This window comes from Loa loa (assembly GCF_000183805.2).
Source record: "Loa loa unplaced genomic scaffold supercont3.4486, whole genome shotgun sequence".
NCBI lineage: Eukaryota > Metazoa > Nematoda > Chromadorea > Rhabditida > Onchocercidae > Loa > Loa loa.
In genome coordinates this window covers 1-747 of record NW_018112662.1, presented here as the reverse complement: position 1 = coordinate 747, position 747 = coordinate 1, and the positions used below count along the sequence as shown (strand labels likewise).

Below are 747 nucleotides of genomic sequence, written 5' to 3'. Positions count from 1 at the left end.
AAAAAAAAAAAGAAATAAAAGAATAAAGAAAGATGGAAAGGAATTTAACCAAATAGAAAGGTAATATGAAAGCTATTAATTTTGTGATAACAAATTACGATGAGAAGTTGAAGAAAGTAAAAACAAAGCAAAACAAAACAAAAAGACACTTTTATCTTTTGAAGAATTAAAATAGCTTCATGAATACATAAATGTATGTATGTGTGTATGTATGTATGTATGTATGTATATATGTATATATGCATGTATGTATGTATGTATGTATGTATGTATGTACGTGTGTATGTATGTGGGTGTGTATGTGTGTATGTCCCCATGTGTGTGTGTGTGTATGTGTGTTTGTCTGTGTATGCATGTATGTGTGTAATTAGCAATGAAAATTTCATGAGTATTAGAGATATTTAAAGGGAAAAATTAATATTAATTAATACCGGAAGGGTAATGCTGTAAAATTATATTGATTTTTCATCATATTGCAATAAATCTTTTTTTTTGTTTTTATTTTTTCCCCCCCCCCCCACTCCTTCTACCAACCATAACTTGCTTCTGCAAAATTTTTCCTAATTTATTAAAGTAATAAAAATATAAAAATTTGTTTGGAATAATGAAAATGGAGGAATTTTTTCTCGTTTTCTTTTTTTGGATTTTATTTGAAAATAACAAAATTTATCCAGAATAATGAAGATAGGAAATTTTTTTTTTTTTTTTTTTAGACCCGGAAATTTATCTACCTATCCATCCATGTAT

General features: G+C 26.4%; 1 protein-coding gene across 1 annotated transcript; it reads right to left on the bottom strand.

Moving 5' to 3' along the window:
- Positions 1 to 68: 68 nt before the first annotated feature.
- Positions 69 to 448, bottom strand: LOAG_16171 (hypothetical protein; the record flags this gene model as incomplete). The annotated part of the gene is made up of 1 exon (XM_003151659.1): positions 69 to 448. A coding segment is annotated over exon 1 (318 nt), but the record flags the coding sequence as incomplete, so codon positions are not given.
- Positions 449 to 747: the final 299 nt, after the last annotated feature.